The 23,180-nt window shown below is 45.4% G+C and overlaps 4 protein-coding genes across 4 annotated transcripts; 3 read left to right on the forward strand and 1 right to left on the reverse strand.

The window, feature by feature from the left end:
- Positions 1–11: 11 nt before the first annotated feature.
- LOC131673722 (uncharacterized) lies at positions 12–3,272 on the forward strand. The gene is made up of 2 exons (XM_058951954.1): positions 12–368; positions 1,020–3,272. The coding sequence occupies exons 1-2, from the start codon at positions 317–319 to the stop codon at positions 1,421–1,423; spliced, it is 456 nt and encodes a 151-aa protein (XP_058807937.1). The 5' UTR covers positions 12–316; the 3' UTR covers positions 1,424–3,272.
- A 4,383-nt stretch (positions 3,273–7,655) lies between these two features.
- Positions 7,656–9,911, forward strand: LOC131673720 (eukaryotic initiation factor 4A-III). Its single transcript, XM_058951951.1, has 5 exons — positions 7,656–7,903; positions 8,228–8,563; positions 8,634–8,856; positions 8,934–9,188; positions 9,263–9,911. Exons 1-5 carry the CDS (start codon positions 7,747–7,749, stop codon positions 9,513–9,515), a joined length of 1,224 nt encoding a protein of 407 aa, XP_058807934.1. The 5' UTR covers positions 7,656–7,746; the 3' UTR covers positions 9,516–9,911.
- An 884-nt stretch (positions 9,912–10,795) lies between these two features.
- LOC131673718 (putative FERM domain-containing protein FRMD8P1) lies at positions 10,796–13,695 on the forward strand. Its single transcript, XM_058951948.1, has 7 exons — positions 10,796–11,031; positions 11,166–11,283; positions 11,535–11,981; positions 12,078–12,532; positions 13,029–13,187; positions 13,255–13,429; positions 13,511–13,695. Exons 2-7 carry the CDS (start codon positions 11,187–11,189, stop codon positions 13,549–13,551), a joined length of 1,374 nt encoding a protein of 457 aa, XP_058807931.1. The 5' UTR covers positions 10,796–11,031; positions 11,166–11,186; the 3' UTR covers positions 13,552–13,695.
- Positions 13,696–13,727: 32 nt separating this feature from the next.
- LOC131673732 (dynein regulatory complex subunit 7) lies at positions 13,728–16,800 on the reverse strand. The gene is made up of 10 exons (XM_058951969.1): positions 16,732–16,800; positions 16,097–16,513; positions 15,555–16,029; positions 15,242–15,499; positions 15,029–15,185; positions 14,893–14,959; positions 14,598–14,810; positions 14,306–14,527; positions 13,985–14,221; positions 13,728–13,910 (listed from the first exon to the last, which is right to left on the reverse strand). The coding sequence occupies exons 1-10, from the start codon at positions 16,798–16,800 to the stop codon at positions 13,728–13,730; spliced, it is 2,298 nt and encodes a 765-aa protein (XP_058807952.1).
- Positions 16,801–23,180: the final 6,380 nt, after the last annotated feature.

Raw genomic sequence — 23,180 nt, forward strand, 5'->3', positions numbered from 1 at the left:
ACTAGCAGAAGAGTACCGGTAATGTTACGAGTTTCTTGTCACGAGAGTGCGCTGCTCCTAATTGTTGTTTATATAGACAACGTGTTCTGCTGGCTTAACTTGCTGGCTAACTGCAGGCTCGACAGTCAACGCGCGTTTGTCAATCAATTTAAAAACTATTAATGTTCAACAAGATAACAAGTCGAACCATGAGTGTCGCGAGCTGGAGCTGACACTATAAGTCCTGCCTTTGGCATTTACGTACGTTGGCGCCTTTTTTCATTACTTTTCTTTAACATCATATCTCTGGAATCCACGTCATCCTCCGCCTCCAAAGATGAACTCCATGAAGAACTGCGATGAAGTGCGGCCCTTTTTAATGTCGCATCGTGAGTTTTCCTGATTTGATATTTGATATTTGAATGCATTTTCTCAATAATGTTTGTCGATAAAATTAAAAAACCTAGCCGATAAAAAAAAGGCTTTTCCCTGCACTACGCGTAAAGTGGTAACTGTGCGCTCTGCTAGCAGGAAGCACAAAACCGCATGGACAGCCTGCCTAATATGCCTCGTGATCTCTCACATAATGTGATGTGCCTTTTATACTCTTGTTTGATGGCTCGAGCGGTAAAACAGCGCACCGCGTGTACACGAGGCACTTTTACTTTTAGGTAGTCTATATATGCAGTTCTGTATCGTCTGCGAGGGTGCAAAATTACCCTTTTACGGGTATTCAGAAAGCGAATATACGCAACACGGGAGTACAAGTAGGCGAACGCGCACTGTGTGAAATGCCAACATCACACGATGTGTACTTTGCTTACTGTACTCCCTAGTAGCGTAATATACTATGGACAATGCTCAACTAAAAATACGTCCCGCGCATTCGTCTTATTTACAATTTCAATGTTACTTTTAAGTAATTTTCTCAATTTATTCCTTTCAAATTCAATCGAAATTCCTCGAATATTCGCCATCTCATTAAAAATAAACATAAAAATACAGTCTACTAACAAAATAAATAATTTGTTTACTTGCAGTATTCTCAAAAATGATGAATGCTTTGATGAACATGAGTGCTTTGAGCATAGCACGTGCAGCATCAACTAAAGCGTCGGTTTATCTAACCCTAGGAAGTTTGGCGATGTTGGGATTCATTATGTCCTTCGCCGCAGTTGCCTTCATAGCTACAGTCTTTGGTATCTGTATTTCCGGGCTGATCGGAGCTATCGGTGCTGTGATTTTGGCCGTCTCGATAATCGTCTCTGTAGCTGCTATTCTCATTACCGGCTCGATATTCGTACCCGGTGGCTTCGTACTGGTCGCTGGTTTCTTCTGTATGATTGTCTTCAGCACTGTCATTGCCATTATCGACATTTTACCGGCTTGCTCTTTAATTGCATTTGCCTTTTTAGTCTTGACGCTGTTGGCTATTTTCGTGTGAATTACATGAACGATGATTACCTTTGTAATTTAATTTTTTTATTGGCAATTCATTTTTTTTGACAAAGTTGACAGCATAAGATGATTTTTTAAAGACTTTTTGACTCAAACCATATCGTATGTCGTGATAATGTGTTCAATGATTAGTATTATTATTTTAGATAGAAATTTTTTAACGAAACAAAACGATTATAACATAAGGCCTAATGTATGTATGAGAATAGAAAATTGTTGTTTTTTAAAACCAATGTATTTATTGAAAGTTTCACAACTCTTTTACAAAGATTTACTATTGTCACTGATTGTTATGCGTTTTGTAACATGACTGTTGACAGATTATACATAATTAATTGATGTATACATGTGTGTGTTATGATGTGTCTATGTACATAATTAATTGATAATAGTAAGTTTCCTATTTAAACAATATTTTATGCGAACTGAAACACAATATTGTTCAAATGACCGTGTTATTCTTTTACATCCGTCTTTCAATTTTTAATCAAAATGTTACTGCAATAAAAATATTTATATATTTTTCGTTTTTTTTTTTTATCAAATAGCTAATAATGTATTGTCCTAAAATCAACAGTTTATTGAAAAATATCATTTACTTATAAAATCAAAAGTCTTAAAAAATTAATGTATACTCAAAAATTATTTAATATACGCAACTACATAGTGCTGATGCTTTAAAATCATTTGAATAACTGACAATTATTGACCAAATAAAATAGTTATTTTTTTTATATTTAAGAGGGTCAGCTGGAATTAAGCAGCGTAAATTATAAGTTTTCTTTACTGTGGTGTAACGATCATTTTATTAAAGGTATTATAAACATTTTTTTTTATCATGATATCCTCGGTAAATGTTTTTATTTTCTACTTTTCAAGTCTTAAAATTTCACGTAAGGACCCTAGAAAGTACCCTTAACCATAAAACCTTATTTTTTGAAACAATTTGCTTTGCAACACTTTTCTGAATGTTAAAATGAATGAAATTATTTTTGAACAGCTCATTTTCTTTCTTTACTCTCTAAATTAAGTGAAGAATTTTTTAAATAGTCTATTTTTATGAGAATTTTTACAAATTTATCCAAAAATAATTTTGAAAGAAATTTGAAACGGCTCTCGTAAAAATAGTAAAATTGATTAATTTGAAAAATCCTTTACTTAATCTGGAGTACTGATCTAAAGGATGTTAATGAGGCCGATAAAATGATTTTCGTTCACTTTAACGTGGTAGAGCAATTTTTTTCAAAAAATAAGATGCTATGGTCAAGGGGACTTTCTTGGACCCTTGAAAGGAGAAAATAAAAGCATTTACCGAGTATTTCCAGATGAAAAATGTTCATGATGCTAACTTTATTAGAATGATTTTTACACCACCGCAAAGAAAACTTGTAATTTTCACTGTTTAATTGCAGCAGATCCCCTTAAGTATTTCACTGTTCAAATAGTCAAATTGTCCGTTTTTTTTAGATTTCGTTAGATTTTCCACTTTCTGGTCAAATTACACAATGAAAACAGCGCCTACAACAGCACCGCTGATTTTAATCATTGAAGGTTCATAGGTCTAAAAGTTAGTCGCATATTTCGACGGTGCCACCAGTGTCGCCTATGATTCATAGTTTTCCTTCTGACGTCGCCAATACATGATTCGTTCGGAACTGTTCAGACTGAAACGAAGATTGCCCGTGAATTTCCGCCCGGCAACGAAGCAACAAGTTTTCGTGCAATCGATACGTGCGGCACAATCGTCATAAAGTTTTATCTATACCACTATTCTTGATTATTTGCATTGTAAAAATCTGAACAATCCCAAGCGTCATCGTGATTGATAACGCCGCTTAAAAATTATCTCAATTTAATATTTGATAATCTGAATTTTCGACGAGACGTAAAAAATGATATACCGATTGTAGCGAGAAGTATATGAAGATCTATTCTAATGATACAAGATATAATCCACTAACAACCGTGGTATGGTCTGTAGTGAGTACAGTTTCTCGTCACAACATAAAAAATCATTAGTCCTTCGATTAGCGAATCATAGTGTCGAACACGCTTTTTTCTGTCTTTCATCTTGAAAGTAAAGCAATAGAAAATAAGAAAACGATTGATTTCTCAAAGCGCTATTTATTTGGTCCCCCTGAATGTAATCTAATATATTCTGTCCTTCCTCGATAAATTTATATTTAAACTCGTTTGAATTAAAGATCCGATTTACCGACAAGTAACCTGTTATTGGCGGCCGTCCGAATAAGTACAAGCTCAGTCAGTGTCCAAAAATTCATCAAAATTATTGCTCTAAAATCAGATAAATCAAACTTCAAAAGATTAGGTGTTATCAGACTTCATTAAAGTTTCATTTACAGGGTCAATAAAGAGTTTTAATAAACTACGAGCAGGGGGTTAAAAATTACACAATGGAGCGGATAGAAATGAATAAGATTTTCAGTTACATCGACCATCAACGCACCAGTACTGCAATGACTTAAATACTGTTGATAGACAAAATCGAGTTGAAGTTCCGTTGGTCATCATTCTGTATACTAAAATATCTGAAATAAACATATATTCAATAAACTTATTGGAAAGGTTATGTTGTAAAAGCACCCGATAAATAAACTGCGGCTATATCCAACATTATTATTTTCTTTGTACGTCAGTGCTGCGTAAGTTGTGATGCAACGCCTACCGCGAATTGTGTTTATTTTGTTAACGCTAAATATAGTTAAAATTATTGTGTGCTCCCAAATCCGCTTATACATACTTTTTTTATCAATGTAATTTGAATCCTAAACAGGATTATTGTGTTACAGTTGACAATTTTGACATTAATATTAAGTAACATGTTGCTGGAGGAAAAAAACAATATTTTAACGCTTCTGATATTTTGAATAAATTTAAATCGTTGGATTTTACAAAGTTGTTAAATTTTCTTTCGATAAGTCCTAGAGATAACTTTTTGCAACTGAAGTATATAAGCGCAATTTTACTAGGTGTGTGCTAATTCCAAACCAAATCTTTCAAGATTCAAGTTTATCGTATCCAGAGCTTTTCTTGTAAAATCCTTTGACTTTCCTCCGGTGACGCATTTTTATTGTACATTACAATGTACATATATCTACAAACTATAGCACAGTGACTTATTACAAAATGTTCATTGTAATGTTAGCAATATAAATCAAATATCGAAGCTAAGAAACCCCCCCCCCCCCCCCCCCCAAGAACCCTTTAATATGTTATAAAAATTATGTAAGTTGTTTTAAGTAATCCAGTTCAACTATTTTTTATCTTACAGTATGAACTGTTAATTCAGCTATTATTAAATATTTTACGTGTGTTCCAAATATACGATCTGTTAGTTGAAAAATTTATAGATTTTCGAATTTTTAAATATCCTTTTTTTTAGCTCTTAAATAATTTCCTTGCAAATATACAATTTCTTTTATATTCAATGTAATCTTGATAATTTTTAGTGAAATCGCATTTTTTATACGCAGCTTTTTGAAAACGTTTCATTTTATTGTATTCAGTATACCACCAAGAAACCAGATTCTTAACTTGTCTTTTATTATTATTTTTACGCGGAGCAGCGGTACAGCATCCTATATAATTTTGACAAATAAATCATATCTTTCAGAAAGGAGCATGCACCCGTATTCCTATGTGAAAACGAAATCATTAAATTCTTTTTTTAATTTGCTTCGTACTTTCGACCAATCAGTTTTAAATGCCATGAATTTAAATGTTTTGAGTCTGTAAATATGCCTAGTCGCATCTATTTCAAGTAATCATGGATAATGGTCGGAGCCAAAAGTTTCATCGTATACTTGATAATTTATTTTATTTAGAAGTGGCATAGTAGAAATAGCTAAGTCTATAATTGAATTCTGTGTTAAATCTAGGGTCGACGTACGTAGTTGTATCAGTATTACGTACAAACTCGCGCCTATTTTATTGCAGTTCCATCTTTTATCATGCAATTTGAAGTCACATATTAGTACAGAATGACCATCGTGTACAGCATAGCATGAAAATAGCTTGCTATCGGGTTTCGGGCTTTACGCTAACTCGTTAATTGAATGCAACTCTAAGATATCGATAGGTGGTAATGTTTTTTCAAGTCAAACATCAGCGATTTCAAGTCCAGGTGTTTGTTTTGTTGTATTTTCCATACTGGTTACTACTAAGCTTTTTCGAACCATAAAGAGGATGCCTCCTCGACGTGCATTTTTTCTATCTATACACATATAGCTATAAAAACCCACATAATTCAAAGCGATCTTTAAGTTTCAAAAGTGTTTCTGCACCTATAAATTATATAAATGATATAAACCGTGTTTGCGCTTAAGAATGCTACGCGCATTCCAAAGCGATATTTTGAGTTTCGCTAAAATAGAAACAAATACACTTCTGATTAACGCTAGAAGCACGGAGTGCTTCCTTTTCATTGGCTATTTTTGAGAGTTATAATGCGTATTATATACATGTAAATATGTACAGTTTTACACGTCAAGCTACAATAAAGCTACCAGTATCAGATAGAAAGCAAAATTACTTTTACAAAATAAAGCTGACTTGAAATTTATCTTTCTTCTTATCTTTTTTCCCCCTTTTTTCTCTCTAGAGTTTTTTTCTATCTCACTTATTTCTTTATGTATTCGCGTTTAAAAAAAACCTCGTTATTTTACCAAAAATGCTCTAAATAGGTAAAAAATTATCGGAAAAAAGCGATCGACCTTTCGTTTTAAAGCTGAAAAAATTCTCTTTCGAATTTGGGAATAGTTTTTTTTCTGCCTACGGGACTTAAATCTGCAAGCCTGTCAAAGTCAGATGAAATTTTTTACACTTTTTTATCTTTTTTTATTAGTCTTAAAAAAATAAAATTTTATGTTTTAAAAGTCATTACTATCGTTTTTAAAAGGTTTTTACCTCTTCTTTCGAATGCCTGTCGATTTTTTGAGATATGATTTTTGCGTGCCGAGTAATGACACTTTTTATCTCTGCCAGTTTTCATGTTGAATGCCCAAAAGCATGTGGAGGGGAGTGTATGTCTATAATGGATAGTATCATTTTCAAGGTGTGTACTGATAATAGCACTTGCTAGTTTTTTACGTTGTAAATACGTGACAGTAAAATATTATCAGCATTTATGCCAACCATATCTTCCATTCTCAATAGCTCTTTTTTAACTGCTATATAACAATCTATCGCTGGTCCACTAATAATTCCCGCAGATAGCGATACTAATTCAATCGCTGATGATTGAAAGAATTACGATTCTGAAGCCATGTTACAAATTCATTTATGTTATTTGTTTCCTATTTTATTCTACTATCAGAAAGAATGACATGTTGTTTGATATTGTACGATGTCAATCCTCAATTATTTTAAAACATCACATTACATTCAAAACTCACGGCATAGAAAAAAATAACGTGCTACAATACTTGAAATAATACCTTGACCATGTTTTAGTCCATCCTGCGACCTACCTTCACTTACTGTTAAGACGTTTAATGATAATGGTATCTTGTATAGATATGAATATATTAATTATTTGACTAATAAATATATTTAGACTCTTTGCTATAAATACTTGAAGTTTTTGCAGTAATATTTCCCTATTTTGTAGCAGTAGCGCAACGTTATATCACATAGTTATATAGCATTTTTAAGAAGCATTCGAATGATACACAGTATGACTGTTTTGACTGAAAAACGGATAAAATAGGTGAGATATGAATATTTTTGTAGTAATATCTTCGTATTTTCTAGCAGTAGTGGAATATTGTATCACATTATTATGTAGCATTTTTAAGAATTTTTGAAAAATATCCAGTATACTAAGATAAAAATTAATATTTAACCTATTTTTACCTGTAAAATGACTAAAAAACTTATAATATGAGGTCTGTCCGAAAAATGTTTTAAAAGGGTCTACGTTTATATCTTCGCGCCATAGTGTTCAAGCGACCTCTACCGGACAGAAACGTCAACAGTAAAGCCTCGCGAATCTATACATGGTGATTGGTGCCTAATGGAGTAATGGAAATAGGCATTGAACAATGGCGATCGCAAAGTTGACGACAGCGCCAGTAATTTAACAATTGGACGATGTAGTGGCGAAATTCCGAAGCTGAAGGGAAAACAATTTTACATTGTTTATATGGGAGCGCAGCGCCACCTCGATTTCTTTGCGATTGAAATAGTGTTTACAGTCTCTATGGCATCTATATAATTGGTAGCCATCTTTCCTTTGGCAAACAGTACAGCAGTGGACAGCGACGTAGAATAACACAGAAAATAAGCAAAATGGCGGAACAGCAAACTAAAAAACGTCGAATTGCTACTCCACATGATGACGATTTGTCAAATGTCGAGTTTGAAACGAGCGAAGATGTTGAAGTCATCCCTACGTTCGATAACATGGGCCTTCGAGATGAGCTCCTCAGAGGAATTTATGCATATGGTAAGTTTATCCAAGAACTACAAGTGATCTAACCTAATTTAGTATAAATACAACTACCCACACTTATAACATTTTTGTTACATTTAAACTAACAAATAAGCACTTTTCACGTCATTTTTCAGATTTTAGTAAAATAAAATAGGTTTAATATGTTTATAATACATTTATATGATCAATACCAAGCTTTGCCTACTATTGATTTTTGCATTACTAATCCATTGTAAAATCTAATGAAACAAAATAAAAATCAGTTCGTTTAATCATATGTCACTAGCTTTTTGTCAAGTTTATTGTAGTTTTTTCTCATTATATGTTTTTTTTCAGGTTTTGAAAAACCATCTGCCATTCAGCAACGTTCCATCAAACCAATTATGAAAGGCAGAGATGTAATTGCCCAGGCTCAATCAGGTACAGGAAAAACAGCAACATTTTCAATAGCTATACTGCAATCCCTGGACACGCAGCTGCGTGAAACCCAAGTGCTAGTACTTTCTCCTACCAGAGAACTTGCAACCCAAATACAAAAAGTTATTCTTGCTTTGGGTGACTTTATGAATGTTCAATGTCATGCTTGCATTGGTGGTACAAATTTGGGCGAAGATATTAGAAAACTTGATTATGGTCAACATGTTGTGTCAGGAACCCCTGGGCGAGTGTTCGGTAAGTATTTTTATTGTATAATTCAACTAAATTGAAATAAACATTCTGATTGATTGATGTTTGTTTTAAGATATGATTAAACGCAGAGTACTACGAACAAGAGCTATAAAGATGCTGGTTCTTGATGAATCAGATGAAATGTTGAACAAAGGTTTTAAAGAGCAAATCTATGATGTTTATCGATACTTACCACCAGCTACTCAAGTTGTACTTGTATCGGCTACATTACCCCATGAAATTTTGGAAATGACCAGTAAATTCATGACTGATCCTATACGTATTCTTGTAAAGCGGTAACTAACATTTTAACTTAATTCCAATAATTAAAATTCTATTATAATACCTAATACAATATTGGACATATTTACAGTGATGAATTAACACTGGAAGGTATCAAGCAGTTCTTTGTAGCTGTGGAACGTGAAGAATGGAAGTTTGACACATTATGCGATTTGTATGATACTTTGACTATCACACAAGCTGTTATATTCTGTAATACTAAACGCAAGGTTGATTGGCTAACTGAAAAGATGAGGGAAGCTAATTTCACAGTTTGTTCTATGCATGGTGACATGCCTCAGAAAGAAAGAGACAGTATTATGAAGGAATTTAGATCAGGTCAAAGGTAAATTATCAAATCGTTAATGTTTATTTGAAAACTAACCAACCATGAAATACTAATTTTCTTTGCACTTCCAGTCGCGTTTTGATCACAACAGATGTATGGGCAAGAGGAATAGATGTCCAACAAGTTTCCTTAGTTATTAATTACGATTTACCAAACAACCGTGAGTTATACATTCATCGAATTGGCCGTTCTGGACGTTTTGGACGTAAAGGTGTATCTATCAACTTTGTAAAAAATGACGACATCAGGATTCTTCGAGATATAGAACAATATTATTCTACTCAAATAGACGAAATGCCGATGAATGTAGCTGATTTAATATAGAAATTATGTATATCAGTTTTATACACTTTGCTTCATATACAAAATATAAATATGTAGAACAGTAAATATGTTCATGGTGTTTTATGTATTTGTTGAGTTTCTCTGAATGTACGATTAGACAAACATTTATTTATGAACTTGTTGATTTGTTTATTTATTTGATACGTAAACAAATACTGTGCACTGTAGTTATATGTACAATATATTGCACTGGAAACTGCAATGTCACTAAGATAAAAGAAAGCTCAAGAAATTTCATCATTCTGATACTCATTTCAATATTAGATTCAAGAAATGTTTTTAAAAGAATATAAATATTCTATAGATCTCTCAAAGTGATAATGCTGGACTTGACAGATTGGAAAAGAAAAATATAAAGGATACATTAGAAATCTGAAAGAAGTGAACAATGCGAAAGATACTTTTTTGCTTTATTAAAATAAATTGAGAAAATACTATCGTTTATCTGTTTGATTATGTTCATATTTGTGGTATTACATTTATCGCGTAGATCAACGTATTTATCGTATTTATTGATTGACTGATTTTATTATTCGAAAATCATTGCATATTATTTTCTTAACAACTAGACTGTATCAATCACATTTTTTTGCCTAGGTCACAATTATCTCATTTTTTATTCTTGTTTCTGCCTTAACTATCTTATTTCTAGATATATGATAGATAGCTCTCTAAATAAATAAATTTATATATTTATTTAAATATTAGTAAAAATGTATCGTGTCTTCCTTGGAGTGGTTTGCTAAATGGAACGTAATAGGCATTTGAAAAAATTATTGATATTACAGAAAGCAAAATTAAAATACTTGGAGAGAATTAAAATAAACAAAAATCACGTCTCTTTCTTGGAAATTTAAGTAATCAAATTTATTAAAAATTGACATAAATTAGTTGATCAGCGAAAGTTCAAAATAAACGGTGCTTCAAAATCAATTGATGAACCTGTTTATTTAATTTTGTATTTTTTTTTGAAAAAATAACACTCCTTTGTCTAATAATAACAATTTTGGATATTTGATCTGTTTTCTTTGAAGTATTCCAAAGAGTTTTTAGGCAAAGCTGACGACGATTATTAAACAACACTCTACTAATAGCAATTCCAATCTGTCCAGATACTATTTCTAATGCGAATGAATCCTATTAACTGATCAAACTGAAATGACCGGGAAAAATAAAAAGCAAGAATAGAGTTGACGTTTGTTCTCTATTTTATAGCGTGGTGGAGGTTGCTGGAGGTAAATACTTTAGGTTTGAAAAGCGACTAGTGAGTTTCCTTTCTCGCGCTAACGCGCTAAACCTTGTCGAGAAAAATCAATAACGCGCCCTATAGCAGACCGAGCTATACAGAGAATTCAGTTGCTTGGTTCGTTTATTAAGATGAGCCTCGCGATGAGAAAGTAGTAGGTGTTGTTTACGGCGAGAGCCGCTGGATTGAAGAAAATGCCACGCTAATTATCTACCATGAGAAATCAAGCCGAATGGATCCTTGAGTCAGGTATCTATTTCGCAATGTTAATTTTGGTCCTACGACGAGCTACGGTGCGACGATGCACTGGAAGCAAGCTCGTCTGTTTCTCCGCCTAAATGTCATGTTCACGCGAGCACTCTGATTGTCGTTGACGCGCGCAGAGCGGCCCGTCGCGAAAGAAAATGGATCAGCAAGGCGACTGCAGGAAAAACGCGAGGAGCTCGGTGATCTTTCGCTTCCAGCACGACTACAAGTTGGACGACGGAGCACACGCGCCAAGTAAGAGGCTTTCGCATTACCGACAATTATCCGTTGCTCAGCGAACGACCGAAGCGGGACGAGGAGTGCCGGAGGCGCGACGATCCGTCGGTAATTAATAAGTCGAGCGAACGAGCTTGCGGGGCCTCCTCGTTGCGCATCGGCGCGATCTCGAAGCCAAGAGGCTCGCGCCGAATTCCTCGTAACGATTTCCGTGCGTCGATGAGCAGCGGTGCATTTTCCGACGTGAACGGCGTACATTGAATTGGCAGCGAAAGAGGCTCCAGGCGCGAGCAGCGAGACGAGCGAGCAGTCGACCGTACGCATAGCGGTCTACCTCATGTCCGAGATATGCCTGACGATGGACGTGGAGCGGAACGCGACGGCCCAGCAAATCGTAAGCGCCATCCAGTCGGAGCCGGAGCTCGCGCTGTCGAGGGCGGCGGCCCCGTGTAGTCAGCCCGTGTTCGCGATCTGGCTGTGCTCGCCGCAACTGGAGGTGCAGCTGGGTCCGAGCCACAAGCCCTTGGAGCTGGCGAAAAAGTGGACTCGGCTGATCGGCAAGTACGGCTCGCAGAGCTACACCAGCAGGAGCGACGAGGAGCCGGTGCTGTTTTTCCGCAAGAACGTGTTCCTGCCGAGGAAGGACGAGGAGCAGATCAAGGAGCCGAAAATCATCGAGCTGCTGTACAGCGAGGCCAAGAAGAACGTGCTCGACGGTCGGTACGACGGGGGGGGGGGGGGCGGCGACGGTCGCGGCGACGGTCGCGGCGGCAGCGGCGTCTGATCGGCCCGTTGGCACCCTCCTCTTGCAGGACGATACCCGTGCGAGAGCCAAGCGCGCTGCGCGAGCCTGGGAGCGCTGCAGGCTCGCATCGAGCTCGGGGCTTACAACGTGCAGGCGCACACGCTCGCCTTCTTTCGCAAGCACCGCGGCCGCTTCCTGCCGCACCACTACAATTCGCCGTCGCTCCTGTTCGGCCTGGGCTTCGGCCTCGGCCTGGTCGGCGGCAAAGGCGCGCCCGAGGCGCGACTGCTCGAGCAGTACAAACGCATACCCAGCCACTCGACCGCCAACGCCAACCCGCGCAAACTCATGAAGAAGTACTTGGAATTCTGCTGGGGCTTGCCGTGCTACGGCGCGGCCTTCTTTCACGGCCAGATCGAGAAACCGGTGAGGGGACTCGCCTCTTGGATTACCAATTGCGACCTGCCCGTTCTCATTGCCATCAATACCGTTGGAGTTCACATTGTCGACAATTCGCAATGCGTAAGTTGCCTTCTCACCTTGCATTTTTCGCGGCCACGCTATTGCGTTCACATTTCCTTCGTTTTTCAGTCGCCTTTTCAAGCACTATCGTTAAATCGAAGGTCAAAATAAAAAGGAGGAAGGAAATCAGCTACGTGATGATACACCGCGATTCATTTATAAACATTTAAAGCTACGGTTGCTCTCAGACTTTTCAATCGCATATTCAATCCTCTTCCGTAATTTTCCACTATATTTATCATATACTATAAGCTACGGAAGTGAATTATGTGGATTTGATTTTATGAATAGCTGTAGCGCTGCAATTTCTTTCAGGCTATCGTCGATTTCATTGTTATAAAGATAAACACAGTAATTGTTTAAAAAAAATTTAGCAGGGATAAACTGGACCTTACATTCTCGCAGCCAAGCAAACACTGTGTCTGGCATCAATTTGTCCATTTAACATAATAGAAACTTTGATTTCTTAATTATAGATCGATTTGGTTTTTTGCAGAGTTTATTACTAGGACTGAAGTATTCCGAGCTTAATTGGGAGATGGCGAAACCGTCTGATGAAAACAATCCGGATTGTTTGCCTTGTTTATTCCTTCAATTCCCTGTACGAGAGAATGGTGCTCGTGTATATAAAATTCTACAAGTATTCTCGAGACAAGTAAGACGCCAGAACGATTTGGCTGGTGTAACGATCGAAGAATTTTTTACAAATTTGAATTTTTCAGGCGATAATGATGGATACTCTGATATCAGGGTTTGCCGAGAATAGCAGGCAGTCTGAGGCTGTCAACGAAAATACAAACTGTAATTACAGAACACAAGACAGTTTCATGCTATCGAACGCTGGCGCCTTTACGAACAAACTTAGCAAATTGACACTTGCAACATTTGATGACGAAGGTAATATTTGATGACTACGCAACGCACTAAAAACTACTCGAGATCAGTTACCAAATGTCAATCCTTTTATTTCGATTACAGGTCTTTGCATAGGTCAAATGGGTTCTTGGTCATTCCAATAAGTTCATTTGAAAAATGCGCTGTATAGAGTAGGTCATTTTTTTATAATGTAGCAGTGAAAGCTTTAGGAAAAAAATTCTAAATTTTTGTATAAAAATCAAAACAAATCTGTACATACTTTGATTAGACTTAGAAAAAGAAATTGGCCATCGGGTAGTTTGTTTTTTCCAACCCTTTATTACTCGTTGTAAAGGATAGCAAGTTGTTGATCTTGTTGCAAAACCTTGACGAGCTTGCGATATCGAGATTGAACAAGCTCTTTGTGGCGGTTCAAATACAGATCCAAAGATCGCAGTTTCGCCTCCATTTCCTTGACATCTTTCAAAATTTGCTCTTTTTGATCTTTTTTTACATTCTCCGACTAGAAAATAAAAGGCAAGATCGAAATTACTGCTCGACGAATAATCAATTGCTGGCTGTAAGAACGATACTTACATCAATCATCATTGACTGCATGTTCTCCAGCTCGCGATTGCATTTCTCAAACTCTCGCATTATTCGCTCGGCTTTCATTATCGAGCTTTCCTTGAAGTCGTCGAGACAGTTACTTCTGACCTGTAGCGCTTGCTTTTTCGTTAAATATTTAACGTTACCAAGCTGGGAGATGTAAGGACTTAGCAAATCAATTTCGGCCTCTATTTCCTTCTTACTCTGCTCTTTTCTCTTTTCCTCCTGATCAGCAACGGCGCAAATAAAAATATTTTAAACACGAACGAAATGACGAATGGTGCGAAAGAAAATATTTTTATCGCTCACCTCCAATAGAATTTTTTCCTTGTTCTCTTGATTTCTGATCGGGTCAAAGCGCGATATTTGCAGAGCTGATTTCAGACGCTCGTCTAATCTGAGTTGCAAAAATTCGTGAACTACCGATTCGGCGTGTCGAGCGTCGGTGATTGACGCGTCTTCTTCGTTCAAGTGCATTTCCAATTCATCGGTCAACTTATCCAGCTCTTCCGCGGGACCCATGGGATCCGGCTGTCGAGAGAAGAAGATAGTCAGAACTGTCTTTTAAAAGGAGTTTCGATGAGATCTAACGCTGATTAACCTGGTAGTTCTGTAACATTTCTGGCAAGGTGGGATTTTTATTGCTCCTCTCCGCTCTGGCTGGCTTCGCAAATCGTTTGATGGCTTGCGTGTACTCGTCGTCGCTGTAGTGGTAAGTGAGACGTATCTCGTGTTCCACAAAATCGAATTCGCGAAGCGCGACATCCATTTTCGCGTCCACGAGCTCGTTTCTGCGAAACTTATCCGTTATTTTCTACGAAATACCAAAACGTATATCCACTTACTTTGATTCGGTCGAACGCTACAAGACAGTTAACAAAGCTAAAAACTCTTACGGTAATCGTGCGGTAATGCACATCCTCCTCTGGGTTGTTCTCGTTGGGCGTCGAGTATTCCACAAATCTTGAATGAACGCGAGCACAAAGCCGTACGAGCGATTTCAATCGGAGCGTTCGCTTTTGCAATACTTACCGATTCACCAGCCCATCGTCGCGATTCCCGTAATCGAGAGACGCGAACGCGCGGCCCATCTCTATGCGAACCAATTCGTCGAGCCTCTTTCTCTTATAAAACTCCAAGGTCCTCTCGTCGTCCACGGCATCTCTGCCGTGCGTGCAGTACCGATGAGCTGCGAAAAGCGACTGCAGCAGGTAAAAACACAACGGCAAACTGAAAGTGCCGTACCTTGACAAGCGTCGGGACGGCCTGCAGCAAAGTATTCGGTAGCTGTCTCTCGGCTCAAATCCTTCTCCGAGCGCTCCAAGCAATCGCATCGGTTCTCGAACTTCTCGTAAACGCGAAGCGGCGTTTTATAGTCGTAATCGTCGTACGCGACGACGGACCGTACCAGACCGTCCTGCCGAGCGTAAGGGGCGTGCAGCTGGACTTTCGTTTTTTTGTAATGCACGACTTTCTGGCCTCCTGGGTAGCGGCGCTCGTAGGCTGCGAAACACGCGACAAGTCACAATCGAAGCAGCGCTCGCTAATGCGGCCATACCCTCGTGCGAAAGTTGCAGGGGCTCGACGTAGGAGGCCGGCATGACCATGTGAAAATATCGACGGATTTTCGTTTGAGCAGCGTGCTCGTCGTCGTCGCCGCCGTCCTCGCCGCCGTCTCCGCCACCGTCGTCGTCGTCGTCGTCCGCCTTGACGTCGATCGTCTCCTTCGGTTCGCCGGCAAGCAGATGCTCCCAGCACTGCAGATCGCGCAGATCCCACTTGAGCTTCGCGCAGGCCTCGGTGCAGTCCTGCACGTTGACCCAGTAGTTGCGGTCGTTCCACAGACTTTCGAGGCCCAGGTACGCGTTGTGGCTCTCGAAGGAGCTCGACGGGCAGAACGTCCCCGTGCTCGGCTCCACGAACAAGGGCTCGACTATTTCCGAGCCAGCCGGAGCTTGTCCACCGGGCAGCAGAACGATCCAGGCGTGAACTCGACGCCCGAAGTAGGGATCGGCGGCCGGTCTCTCCGCCTCCTGCAAGATTCCGCTCCTGCAAGATCTCGGGCAATCGTGTTTGCCAATTGAACGTTTCGCGACTCACAGTGATCATCCGCCGCCTCATCTCCTCGTAATCTTGCCGCTCCCGCTGTCGTTCCCGCGATATCTTCTCGTCCAACGCCGCCAAAAACCGGCTCTCGAAGTTCGGCGGCGACTTGGGCCTGTACTTGCAGTCGGTCGGCTGCGGCGCCGCCGCCTTAGCCTCGTCGGCCGCCTCGAGATAGGGGCAGGTCCGTCGCGTCTGATCGCAGAGGCTCTGCTCGCGAGAGGCGTATCCGCTCGCGACGTACGCATTGCAGCCGAGTCCCAGCAGGAGGCACGCCAAATAGGTGGCGAGCTCGAAGCTGTTGCCGCGCTGCGTGAGCTGGACGTGCGTTGGCGAGCGGACGTGCTCGGGCTGCGAACGCAAAATAGCCAAGCCAGTGCGCAATTGGACGTTCCGGGCACTCCGTGTAAGCCGCTTTTCGGATCCACGGCCAAGCGGACCGACGGAAACGTCACCCAGCAATCGTGGTCGATATTCACGCCGCTCGACTTACCGTTCGTGGGTAGCGGCAGGTATCTAGCGTTGGTCGATATCGTCGCGACGGCTGAGAACGCGGCGTGCGCGCACCTGTCGCTGGCAAACAGAGGGGGCTACGGTCAAATCAATAGACCGCGCTACGTCTCCCTCGTTACATTTTCGTGCAAATTAACTTTGTTTCCAAACGATTGTTCGGTGCTGCCAAAGCCGCGTTGATCGATCATTCTGGGCTAATCCCTAATATTCCGTTTATTTAACGAATTTCTGCGTGCCTGAACGACTCTCAACTATTTTAACGAAACAATCGCAATTTAACTATTGTCGATTGTTGACAATCACATTTATCAAATTTCAAACGTATAACGTTAACAAATAGGTTTCCTACATAAGTTGAGCGAAATTAGACGAGCAAACGAGATTTACTCGATGTAGTATAATACACTTTATAATTTATGTTAATCTTATCCGCTAAATCTTTTCAGAAGAAACTTTCGACGACGCTTTCGGCAAATCTCCAAGCGATACATGCCGACTGATAACGTTTTCGGTAAATGAAAGTAATTAAGTCTATTGGAAATAATTGGCTTAATAGGCACTCATGTAAAAGTATGCTTAGAAGCTTGCGATAATGGTTTATGATCCCAAAAGGATAAACGGCAAAAGGACGTAACGAGCCAATTCTATAATTGCGTGACACTTGTTTTTCTTTTCTTTATTGTTTTCGCATCGTTTTTACAGACGAGCGCGCTCGCCGTAAATTTCGTCACGAGAAAACGTTGAGGATACGAAAGCGAAGGGACGCTAGCGAGAATTTCACTCAACTCGTATGATTTACGAAATAGCGAAGATCAGCAACAATCGAAAAACAAGTGCGTCGGTTTGGCGCGTCTTCCGATATTTCTCGCCGAAGACCTCCCGATTATACGGGTCATTTTCTACCTGTCGAGAGTCGATGACTCAGATTCGCGACGAACATTACGAGCCTAATGAGCGCGTTGCGGCGGCGATTCGCTCGTTTCTCAGTCGCGGCTGAGAAAGAGACGAAAGAGAAAGGGAGAGAGAGAGAGAGAGAGAGAGAGAGAGAGAGAGAGAGAGAGAGAGAGAGAGAGAGAGAGAGAGAGAGAAAAGAAATAGGAGAAAACAAAAAAGCACAAAGTCAATTTTCCGAGTGATAAGTTTTCGCGGCGTCGCGCGCGATGAAAAATAGAGCGCGTTCGCGCGCCGAGCGACCGGCGGAGCGTACGCTATTTACGCAGACCGCTGATAACTGCTTACTCGGGGAGAGGCAAATTCATCGAGTGTCTTCACTCCGCGTTGGCGAGGCGGGTTATCGGCGACGGCGTCCTCGCAAGGCACGCGAGCGATTGTTTCGCTAATCGGCGAGCTGAATCGCCGACGCCAGCTGGCCCGATCGGCTGCAGCTCGGCGGACGAGGCTCGCGGCGACTCGCGGAGTAACAGCGAGCGAGCGAGCAGCAGCGGGCCGAGTCGGGGCCGAGCGGACGGGACTGGTTGTGCAGCGAGGGCTTCCGACTCGGCTCGCTGGACGCCGGCGCTCTGGAAGCGAATCAACGCCGAATATACAAGAGCGATCCGTCGAGGGACGACGCACGGAGCCATTACGGAGGAGTGTCCGTCGAGTCGCCCGTGATTCGCTTCGCGAGGGCTTCGCGAGCACTTTTTGCTCAGCGCCGTTCGACGGCGCTGCGAAAATACGCGTCCGCCTCGCTATCGCCTCCGAAATACTCGGCAATCGATAGTCCGTGAAGCCTGGCGATCCCTTCATAAAGTAATCACTCGGACGAGTCTCTCTCTCTCTCTCTCTCTGTCTCGACCTAACGATCGAACCGAAAGCATCGGCTGATTCAATCGCAAGACGGTCGGTAAGAGACGTCCGCCATCCGTTATCGAGCCATCGAGACATCGAGCCAAGAATCGTCGCGCCGCAGGCTAATTACAAAACCTTCGTCGTCGACGGCGCTTTCCCTGTACAATGCATTCAGCGCCAGCGAACCTCCGCTGCGGCTATACGCGCGAAAGCCGGCGAGCGAGCGGCTTCTCTTGGTGTGTGACGCTCAAATTACCTCCGGCCTCCCTGTGGGTGCCGCCACTGCCGTGGCCGTCGTCGTCGCCGCTATATAACGCACACGTATACACGCGCGCGGACACAGAGACGGAGGAGCGCGCCGCTACTGCTGGCGCTGCCGCCGCCGCCGTCGCCGCCGCCGCCTCGAGCGAGGCAAGGTGGCGAGCGGCGACCGAGCCAGAGAGAAATGCGGACAATACCTATACTGGCCGACGCCGGCTCGGGTCACCGTGCGCGCACGCCGCGGCCTCTCTTCTTCTACTTCTTCTTCGTCTTCTTCTTCTCGGCGCTTTTCTCTCCTCTCGGCTTTCCCGAAAAGCCTCCGCGGCGCGTCTTTGCGAGCTCGACCGTGGGCGTCTACCTCTCGCTCGGCTTTGTCTCTCCGTTGTTGCCGTATCGACGCACGCAAAAGTCGCCGAACGAGAGAGAGAGCGAGAGAGAGCGAGCGAGAGAGAGAGAGAAAGAGAAAGAGAGAGAGAGAGCAACGACGCGGACGGAAACGTCCGAAGGCCGCGATCGGAGCGGAAGATGTCGTTTGTCGACGCAGCGCCGAAACATTGCGCGTCGAGCGACGGGCCTTCGTCGTTCTCTGGGTGTATCCTCGGTTTAACGACCTCTAATTGCTCGCGAGCGCCAGTCACGCAGGTCCGCGGCGCTCGCTCGGCGAGCACGGAGCCGCAGGGCCCTCGGCGAAAAGCGGAGAGAAATCCATCGACGACGCGCGCTCGATCAACGCGAAACTTGTTTTTCTCCCGGGCACTCGCGTCTCCCTTCTCGCTCGGCCGCGCCTGCCCCCTTCCATTATCAAATTTACATCCGCCGCGCGCATACCGAATTTCGGATCGAGGGGCTGCGCGCCTAGCTCCTCCGGCTCGGTCGCTCGCTCGCTCGGCGAGGCGAATCCGACGCGCATCGGGTGACGCGCGAGCGCGCGCAAGGGTGTGCGCGCGGAAAAAAACAATTCGATCGGAATTGCCGCGGAGCACGCGCGCGCGCCCGAGTCGACGATAAATCGCTCGGCCTCAACTGCCACGGCAGAAGCGGCGGCGGCGGCGACGGCGGCGGCGACGGCGGCTCCGCCGCGGCCGAGAACCGCGAGACATGCGGCGCGCGAGAAAAAACGAGCCACGGGAGAGCGAGAGAGACGGCGAGCGGTTTGGGCCGCGCGACAAAAGTAGCCCAATCGTCGCGGCTCGCGCGAGTCGGCGTTGCCTCTTTATGCCTAGGCGCGCGCATCTATTCTCTGTCTGGGCGCGCGCAGGGCCACGAAAGCGGCACGCACGTGCGCTTTATTTCGCGAGCTTTGCCCCTTTCGCCGGCCCCTTCCGCGCGCTCGCGCACGTGCCTTCTTTTTTCTCGCTGACGCGCTCATTCGCGCATCCGCTTGATCGAGGCGCGGCGGCGGCAGCGGCAGCGGCGGCGGCGGCAGTGGCGGCGATCCGCGTGCATGTGTCGGCCGTCTGCATAGCCGCCCTGTTTATCATGCCACGGTCCCCGTTTCCTGCTCCCTCCCCGCGCTCCGCGCCGCGCCGCGCCGCGCCACCGCGCGTCCGCCTCTCGCCGAGCGCGGACGGACGGTCGCCGCGGCCGCCGAAAACTCTCGCTCTCCCAAGCGTTTGTCGGCGCGAAAAACCTGCCTGCCTGCCCGCCTGCCCGCCTGCCTGCCTGCCTGCCAGCCAGCCGGCCGTCGTCCCCCCTGCTCTCGAGCCAGCGAGCGGGCGAGCGAGCCGCAGCTTCCCCCGCGCGCCCGACAGCCGAGGCAGTGGTGGTGCGCCGTTACGTCACGAGCTCTCTCCTCTCGCGCTTCGCTCGGTTTTGACGCGCGAACGGCTCTTTGCTCCTCGCTCGCGCGCGCGAAACGCGCCATAAATAAAGCTGCCGCGGAGAGCGAGCGAGAGCGAGAGAGAGAGAGAGAGAGAGAGAGAGAGAGAGAGAGAGCGCGCACGAGGGGAAAAAAGAAAAGACAGAGAGAGAAAAAAAGAGCTTGACCTGCGCTTCGAGAGAGCGAGAGAGAGCGCGCTATATCAGGGAGAGGACGACGCCGAGAGGAATGCGCGCGACCCAACGTCACGGAACCAACGACCACCGGATATTGCGCGCGTGCATACCTATACCTGCGGACGAGCCTCGCCTCGCCGATATTCCACGTCGCCGTCCGCGCTTCCGCGCCGCGCTGCTCCGTCGCCGCCTCTCCCGCTCGGCGCTCGGCGCTCGCGCCACTTATTTCGGGCTATCGATCGACAAGCCCCGCGCGCTGTCCCTCGGCTCTCGCGCGGATTTTCCCCGAGTTTTTCGCCTAATTGCGCACGGGCGCGCGCAGTCCTTTGTCCGCGGTCGCTCGCGCCTGCGAGCCTCGGCTGAAATTTCAGCGGCGCGCGACGCGCCGACCGCCGCCACCGCCGTATATATCGACTGGCTCTCGAATTGTTCTGGCAGCGACGCTCCGCGAGAAACGAGAGCCGAGGGAAGTTTCGGCCGCGCCGGCTGCTCGGCGGACTGCGCGCCTCGCCGACGCGCGGATTTCACCGAGCATCGATCGGCGGATCGCGCGTCGCGCGTCGCCAATGCGAAAACTTGACCCAGATAATCGCGGCGAGCGTATGGAGGAGCGCGCGCGGCCGGGCGGCCCGACGGAGGAGCGCGTGAAAATTTGAAAATCGCCAGTCGCGAAATGGGAGCAGAGGCGCGCGGATCGAACGCCGCGCCGGACGCGCCGCAATACGGCCTTCGCCAGGCGTTGCGCGATCCGCGCGCCAATTAATCATTCGCCGATGAAGCTTGCCCCCATCGCGCGACACGCCGCGTTCTCTTCTTTATCTCGTTAGCTCGCGATTTAATTTCGCCTGGCGAGCGAACAAAAGAGGAAAAATAGCCGAGCGAAGAGAAGCGGAAAAAAAGACGGCGAAGAAGCGAGCTCGGCGAGCGAGCCAACGGCAGCGGCAGCAGCTCGCGGCGAAAAAAAAACGCCAGCGAGAGAGAGAGAGAGAGAGAGAGAGAGAAAGAGGGAGTGGTAAAGGAAGCGCACGCACACGAACGCGCGAGCGACCGACCGACCGACCGAGCGAGCGAGCGAGCGAGCGAGCGACGAGACTTTATTTAACGCCGAAATTTTTTGGCCTGCACGCACGGCGAGGCTCGGGCAGCGAACGTGCGTGCGCGAGGCGAGATAGGCTCCGCGCGCGCGTCCGAGACAGGGAGCGTATATATATTGACGTCCGCGGCGGCGGCGGCAGCGGCGGCGGGTCCGCGAGAGGCGAGGCGAGGGCGACTCGCCTTGTGTGCCAACGCGCGAGCGCGCGCGTGTGTCTGCGTGCGAGGTAGCCGCCACGGTACGCGCGTGTATATATATATATATGTGTGTGCGCCGAGCCCGCTGACGCACACACGCGCGCGCCGTAATTCGCCGCGGCCAGGCAGCGCCGTTTTCGCGTAGCGCGCGCGCGCGCGCTCGCGTCGCCGAAACGAAAAATACGCCGGCGAAGTAGGCCACTCGACTTCGCGTTACGATATTTCGATCGAGAGGCTGCAGCGACTCTCCTCGCTGGGCGACCTCAGGCTCCGCGCCGAGAGCGTCGCCGCGTCGCATCCGCGGAATAGGAGCGACGAGCGGCGCTCGTGCCCCTGTTGGACGCGGGCGACCGGTCCGCACGTGCTAATTAAGCCCCCGAAACGCAGTGGGCGGGCGAGCTGGCCGGCGGTGAGATTAGAGCGCGAGCCGCATGGGGAGCGAGCCCGAGCGACAGGCTGCGAATCAGCACGCGGGGACAAAGAAACTTTTCGGAATAAGAGAGCTGCACAGCGCGAGCGCGCGAGAGAGACGGCCGATAGGGGTAGAGGGGAAGCGCGCAGCGCGGCGAGGGCGGCGGTGGCTATGGGGCCGCGCGAGACGACATTGCAGCCGAGAGCGAACGCGGGATTGGGTTCGCGACACTCGCTCTTGGCTGCTTCGCTTAGTCACGCGTCGCGAGCTTCCTGCTCGTATAGCCAGCCACCTTGCCCCCCGTCGCTGCCGCGCTTCGCTCGCTCGCTCGCTCTCTCTCTCTCTCTCTCTCTCTCTCTCTCTCTCTCTCTCTCTCTCTCTCTCTCTCTCTCTCTCGCTCGGTCGCTCGCTCGCTCGCTCTCGCCAAAGTCCTCATCGTCGCGCTCGCGGCAAAGCCTTGTCGACGTCCCCGCGCGAGCGCGCGCGCGCGCGCTCACACACACAGGCCGCCGCTGCAGCTTCGCTACTCAAATCGCTCCCTGCGCGCGCGCGCGACCGAGCGAACGCGCCGCGTCGCAGTCCCCCGTTCCCTTTTGTCTGCCTGATGACCAAAGAGCCCCAGAGCCGCGGCTCGCCGTGCCTGCCTGCCAGCCTGCCTGCCAGCCAGCCAGCCAGCCAGCCAGCCAGCCAGCCAGCCAGCCAGCCCGTCCGCCCGCCCGCCTGCCGCGAGCCGGAGACAGAATTCTAGTCCCACCTACACCGCTATCTCTGGCTAACCCCGCAGACGCCAATTTTCCACACACAGACGCACAGCCGCGC

The sequence above is a fragment of the Phymastichus coffea genome, unplaced genomic scaffold (genome assembly GCF_024137745.1).
Source record: "Phymastichus coffea isolate CEN01 unplaced genomic scaffold, Cenicafe_Pcof_1.1 PCOF00192, whole genome shotgun sequence".
Taxonomy (NCBI): Eukaryota; Metazoa; Arthropoda; class Insecta; order Hymenoptera; family Eulophidae; genus Phymastichus; species Phymastichus coffea.

Excerpts from the sequence above, each read along its gene's own strand:
- LOC131673722 (XM_058951954.1), top strand. The coding sequence starts at position 317 with ATGAACTCCATGAAGAACTGCGATGAAGTGCGGCCCTTTTTAATGTCG. Across the intron at positions 369-1,019 it reads GCCCTTTTTAATGTCGCATC|TATTCTCAAAAATGATGAAT; the intron begins GTGAGTTTTCCT and ends GTTTACTTGCAG.
- LOC131673720 (XM_058951951.1), top strand. The coding sequence starts at position 7,747 with ATGGCGGAACAGCAAACTAAAAAACGTCGAATTGCTACTCCACATGAT. Across the intron at positions 7,904-8,227 it reads CAGAGGAATTTATGCATATG|GTTTTGAAAAACCATCTGCC; the intron begins GTAAGTTTATCC and ends GTTTTTTTTCAG. Across the intron at positions 8,564-8,633 it reads AACCCCTGGGCGAGTGTTCG|ATATGATTAAACGCAGAGTA; the intron begins GTAAGTATTTTT and ends GTTTGTTTTAAG.
- LOC131673718 (XM_058951948.1), top strand. The coding sequence starts at position 11,187 with ATGGATCAGCAAGGCGACTGCAGGAAAAACGCGAGGAGCTCGGTGATC. Across the intron at positions 11,284-11,534 it reads CGACGGAGCACACGCGCCAA|CGAAAGAGGCTCCAGGCGCG; the intron begins GTAAGAGGCTTT and ends TTGAATTGGCAG. Across the intron at positions 12,533-13,028 it reads TTGTCGACAATTCGCAATGC|AGTTTATTACTAGGACTGAA; the intron begins GTAAGTTGCCTT and ends GGTTTTTTGCAG.
- LOC131673732 (XM_058951969.1), bottom strand. The coding sequence starts at position 16,800 with ATGATCGATCAACGCGGCTTTGGCAGCACCGAACAATCGTTTGGAAAC. Across the intron at positions 16,030-16,096 it reads TGAGGCGGCGGATGATCACT|GAGGCGGAGAGACCGGCCGC; the intron begins GTGAGTCGCGAA and ends GGAATCTTGCAG. Across the intron at positions 14,222-14,305 it reads AGGAAAAAATTCTATTGGAG|GAGGAAAAGAGAAAAGAGCA; the intron begins GTGAGCGATAAA and ends GTTGCTGATCAG.